Source organism: Empidonax traillii, unplaced genomic scaffold (assembly GCF_003031625.1).
Source record: "Empidonax traillii isolate 1590-97213 ecotype Southwest subspecies unplaced genomic scaffold, ASM303162v1 scaffold8:size5222938, whole genome shotgun sequence".
Classification (NCBI taxonomy): Eukaryota; Metazoa; Chordata; class Aves; order Passeriformes; family Tyrannidae; genus Empidonax; species Empidonax traillii.
In genome coordinates this window covers 1,799,294-1,805,293 of record NW_020955201.1, presented here as the reverse complement: position 1 = coordinate 1,805,293, position 6,000 = coordinate 1,799,294, and the positions used below count along the sequence as shown (strand labels likewise).

General features: G+C 38.6%; 1 protein-coding gene across 1 annotated transcript in view; it reads right to left on the bottom strand.

Moving 5' to 3' along the window:
- Nucleotides 1-616: 616 nt before the first annotated feature.
- ARSB (arylsulfatase B) overlaps nt 617-6,000 on the bottom strand; it is a 66,758-nt gene continuing 61,374 nt past the window's right edge. The window contains exons 7-8 of the mRNA XM_027883835.1: nt 1,465-1,593; nt 617-929 (exon numbers count right to left, since the gene is read on the bottom strand). Of these exons, the coding sequence (XP_027739636.1) occupies nt 664-929; nt 1,465-1,593 (395 nt within the window). The 3' untranslated portion in view covers nt 617-663. The remainder of the gene's footprint in view (nt 930-1,464; nt 1,594-6,000) is intronic.

Here is a 6,000-nt window from a genome sequence, read left to right as displayed (position 1 = left end):
CTTTTCTAACTTTAGCCAGGGAGACTCAAACACATTATTTACTTGAGCTTTTACAACTTAGCTGATGTTTTTTCTGTGATGTTTCATTCTTTTCCATGAAACTACATATGAACATAAAAAAGAGAAATATCTGTATTAAAAATACCATTAACAGAAGTTTCTGCTTTTGTGGGTAAGCCAACATCTTTCCTCGTGTAATATGAGTGCTGAACGCTGAAGGACACAGAAGAATGTAGGGCAGAAAGTCCCCCCAATCCCAAGTCCAGTCCCTTGTTATTGTGGCAACCACATCGTGTAATAGCTACTATAAACTAAAATGTTATATGTGGATATCGATGGAGAACAGTTAGCTTTCTAGTTGAATATGCCCTATGAAAAAAGAGTTAGAATAATGTGAACTCATTGAATCTATGTGCCTTACAGTCTGGGGAATGGTGTCAACATCTCCACCTGCATTTGATTGCAAAAATAAACTAACCAACATATTCTGAATGAATGAGGACTGATGGAGCCTCTGCTATTTGGATGATTTATCTCGAAAAGATATTTGAAGGACAACATGCATCATTAAGATACATACAAAAATAGTAAATCTAAAAGTCAATATAAAGAGTCCATATACAGACACTACTAGGGTTTGTTTTTGCAGGATGCAAAGCTGCACTATGCCCAAGGACCCCAAGCTGCGGTTGCTGCTGGATCACAGCGGGGATCCTCATCAGGGTAGAACACAGGCACTGAACGTTTATGGTAATACTGAAGCCGTGAGAGCAGTTTTTCCACCACATGAGGATATTTTTCAGACAAATCATTTCTCTCTTCAGGATCGTCAACAATATCAAACAGCCAAAGTCTCTTCATTGATGGATCAGATGACTGAATCTCTGACTCATTGAACAAAGATGGTGGAGGAAACCAATGACCACATCCTGAACAAACAGAAACAGACCAAGGGTCAGTTCTCAGACATGGAGCAGCAGTGTGGAGACACTGAGCTATGCTGTACTGCCAAATTCACCAGGTCTCTTAACAAGCCCCTGGGCAGGGACTGTTGCTGCACTCCTTAACTCTAGCCCTGCACCAGAGCCTCTCTAGTCCAAGGCTACCTATAATGAGTCCTATTTATGCAGAAAAAAACCCTGCAGCATTGGGATTCAAAATTCTGTGACACTTAATTTCACATTAATTAGTTTCTTCTTGGATTCTATGATTGTTGTGGGTCCCTTCCAACTTGAGATATTCTATGACATTTTTCCACTAACATAATTTGTAGACAAAATCTTTGAAAATGAAAAAGTATATTGTTTGGATTTCAGAAGTGCTTATTCTAGATTTTTGCATGTGGTTAAAAACCTAATAAGTTAGCAGAATTACTAATAAATTAAAACACATGAAACAGGAATAAACTGTTTGTAGTAGATGAGAGATAGGCTGTATCTGTACAAAAAGGAGTTATTTCATTACCTGGATATCCAGTTAGTAACTTCCATTTTCCATGTCGTATTGCTGCATGCATGGATATATTGAAAAGTGTATCATCCCATGGAGAAGAATTGCTCTGTGGTAAAGATGTTCTGTTGTCAATGCCAAGACCTTAATGAAACAGTAAATTAAGTTAGGTACATTGCATCATCAATTTATTTTTATGTATTGGATAAACAATTTGTTGTATATAAGTGCAAAGATCTGTGCTACGATTCAATGGATGTATTTAAATCAGACTTTGAACTGCATTTTAAAAAGTTACGAATGGAAAATGTCACAGCTGAGTCTGGATAACTGGACTCATTCTGTACACAGGTATTGTACGTGATCTCATTTCCTTGTATTAAGAATTGCTAAATTTGGACATATAAGTGCCTATATCTTTTGCCAATTACAAATGTAGGACTGAAAGATCTTCCTAGTCAATGCTACTGCTGTTAACTCTCTTGGATCACTACAGGGACAAAGTCCCAGGTCCTGAGGTATTCACATGCCAAGAGCTGTCTCTCTGGACTGAGCTGGCTACGTTCACAAAGATCCACATCTGGTCAGCAAGCCACTTCTATGGCCTGACACGGCGTGAATATGTCTTTATGCTGTCTTTAGTAGAGTTGTATATGACGTGGCCTGAAATTCAGATACTATCAAAAACTGAATTGTCAACTATGCACAAGTTCCCTCTCAAAAGGAAATCTGAAGCTCTTTATAGGAGGGAGTTCAGAAAAAAAAAAGAAAATAATGTGCACTGACCAGAGATGGTCAGAAGACCATCTGAAACCAGAAGGGAGCCAGACAGACACTCTAAGAGCACCCAAAACAACTTGCATATCAGCTTTCATAAATAAAACAGGAGTTTTATTTACAAGAGAAAAAATTTAGATAAAATTTAAGAGTTTTAAATTAATTGTATCAACTGATAACAGTTTATCAATGACAACCAGAAGGCAAATATAATCACACTAGAAGAGACAACAGAAGACGGAGAGAAATCAATACTGGTTTTGTAGCATCTTTCAAGAGATGGTTTTCAATCAGTTTAAGGAATCTGAAAGACTCAGCTGACAGATTTTTGCCCCTGAAATTAAAAAGAGAATACACAAGATGACTATGTGAGAGCAATAGGAAGGAGAACAAGAGATAACTAAAAAGAGTAAATTCAACACAACACAGTGGGGCAAATATACATCCAATGGAAAGAACAACTGAAGGTTTGGAAAGGAAATGCTAGGACACAATTTCTCTATTTTTTATGGAGGTCTGCAAAGTTTCTATTTTATTACCGGGCTTCACACTTGGAATTGTTTTTTTCTGTAATAAGCACATTTGTGCATACACAACTTTCCTGTCTAAATCAGACTTGTGTAAAATTCCCAGGTTAATAAGGCTATAAAAGCGGCTACTTGTTTTGAGTATGCATACTCAAAAAGATTAGGGAAGACTCAGTTCATGTTAGATCAAGAAGCACTGAAGCTGACCTAAAAAAAGCCATCAAACTCCTTTAAAAACCAAAGAAACTTCATAAATAACCATGTCAGAATCTCTTCTGGAAGACAAATCCTCACACACGTGATTTCCATAGCAAATACAAAACAGTTTAAAGATTATTACTGCTTACTTTTCAACATCACTGTGTTATATATTATTCTGTCATAATGTTGTGCTACTGAGAATACTCAGCTTTGCCATCTACTTTCTTAAGCACAATGAAAGACATTTGGCAGGTCAGAAAAACAGAACCTGGCTTTTTAAACAGTATGTCTCAAAACTACAATATCAAGGCTTAATCTAAAGACAAAATTAGGTACGCCTGCATTTCTGATTTTAAGGTTTAGCATAGGAATGTATTTCTGACTGCTGAGCTGTGAATCCATAATATTACACAACATAACTTATTTAAAATACTTCAAATAAATAGTATGAAAGACTGCATTTTTATGTATACTTCATGAGATATCCATAGAATGCCATGCATGAGACTTAAAATAAGATTCAAGAAGATAAAATAATTTTTAAAAACCCAGATTTGATTCAGTTAACAAAATCAAACTCCTAAGCAAAGGAATGCTTTTATCAGAGCTTGAAGTTGTTTAACGAAATATTATCTTTCAGCAAAATTTCTTGAAGAAAAATGGATAAACTTCCTCATGTTGAGCTGTTACAAATAGAACTCTGTCAATCATGTTAATTCAGCCACTGCAAGCACTTGTCCTGTGTCAAAGAAATGTATGTACTGTCTACTATTCAGGCAACTGCTTTGCTTCCCCAACAGCATAGGTGAACTTTCATCATATATGTCAGCCATGGAAAACAGACTGACACTTTTTTGAATGTTCTCTATAAGGATACTTACAGCACTGTCCGTTTATTACATTACATAAACACTAGATACAAATGAAGATAAATAAAAATATTGCCTGATATGAGTTCTCTTCTTCCCATCATATGACTTGCGTCTTAAACTTGGATATTTCTCCCACTGCATTTACCTACTTCCTCCTTCTCTTCAGTCCATCTGCTAAGTTTCTGCCTCTGTCTAAATTCTTCAGCTTTTCTAGAACAGATGAAATCCAAAATGCCTGGGCAGTCTTCTTCCTTGCCATATGAATTTTACAGGGATCCCTTTTCCGGTTTGGCAGATTGAAGAACTCACATTCTTTTTGTTTCCTTTTCAAGATAAAATGTTCACTCCCATAGCATCTAAGCAGCTTTTTTCTGCATTTATTCTGGATTCCTGGGGAGGTTTTTTCTTCTTTTTTTCTGTTATGGTTGACTGGGCAGTAACAACAGCTCTGTGGACTAATTAAGCAGCCAAAGGACAAGTGCCTTTCATTGAGCTCTGTGATCAAGTTTTCTTTCTTATGCCTGTATACTCTCCTGACAGACTTAAATATAAAAATGTGATGCTTTTGCTTGTGCAAAGAGGCTAGACAATTTATTTTTTTGTCATTTGATCACCAGTATATCAGTGGCTAATGAAATACTAAAGCTTTGTTTTTACCTTGAAAGAAAAATCACACAGACTTTGCCATGAATTTTATTACTGTCAAACAGAAGCCACTGTTTTCTGAAGTCCAACTTCACGGCCTCACCAGCTGCTATATTTCTTTTTTAAGTAGGCTCTTGGGAAATTATAGAACTTTCATTGGTTAAAAAAGCAGTGACCTTTCATTCAAATATTTATTTTCAAATATTTAATGATAAAATGAACTTAACTAAAGATTTTAGAGTTTTGGTTGGAGTTGTTGTGGTTTTGCCCAGCCAGCCAGCCCCTGGGGCTGAAGACGGTTTTGTCCAGGTGGATTTCCGGACAAGAAGCCAATTAAAACTCTCAGTAACACCATTGCTAATTACATATTTAAGAAAACAGAAGAGAAGGTGGGTTACACAGTTAAAATTAGGCAGCCATGTAGGAGTGGCAGCAGGCCTTGAGGAGGGTCAGGGCCCCCTTCTCCCCTGGCTTGGGCCAGGGGCAGGCATGGAACTGAAGTCCCCCTTCTCTCTTGTAAGAGAGTAGAGAAAAAAAACTGTAAAAATCTGACTGCTTGGACAAAGAAACCGCTGCAAAAAAATTCCAGCAAAGAGATAACAGAGTGTCCAAGGTCGAAGCTGGCAGCTGCAAGAGAGAGAAGAAAGTTTGAAGGAGGAGGGGCTATTTCTTCCCCCTTTCACTCTCTCCTCAGCAGGGAAAAGATTGAAAAATAAATCCCTGCTACCTGTAGAAATTTGTTGGGGTAAGGAGACCCCCGTGCTGCTCGTGGAAGAGCCTGCACTGGAGTAAGTTGATGCATGAAGAAGCCGAGGCTTTATGAGAGATCTGAGGTGAGGCAGAGTCCTGTTGAAGATTTGCGACCCTGAGGAAAACCTATGCTGGCGCGAGACAGCTCAGGTGGGATGTTGGGATCCAAGTAAAGAATCCATGCTAGACCCATGCCGGAGAGGTCTATCAAGGACTGTTCTCCCGTGGGAAGGTACCCCCACAGGAAACAGGGGTGGACTCACAAGCCATTATCCCCTGTAATCCTGTGGAAGAAGATCCATGGTAGGCAAGTGTCCCCTTGCAAGTCCATGGAAGAGAAGACCTTCAGGGCCTGGGTAACCCCCAGCCTCCAGTCTTAGCCCACAAGGGGGGTAGGCCCAGCCCTGGAGGCCAACACAGAGCAAGAGAGAAAGAGTTCCAGCTGCGACGAGAGTGCTGCAGAGTTACTGGAAAGACCTGGAGCTCCGAGAATGGAACTAGAGACTGCTTTTCCTCCTTGGACTGATATAAAGGGGGGAGGAGTATTTCTGTAAATACATAGTACTTTTACTTAAGTAGAATTGTTACAGACGTAGTTCTTTAGTAGTTTTTATTTTGCTAATGATAAATGTTCATACTATTTTCCCCAAATCCAGTCTCTTTTGTCTGCATAAACCTTCCCTCAACTAATAATAATTGTGTGGGGAGTGTAAAAGCAAATTGACCCAGAGCAAAACCATGACAGGAGTTCTAGGTCACTGTGTAGTATCCAAACAGCT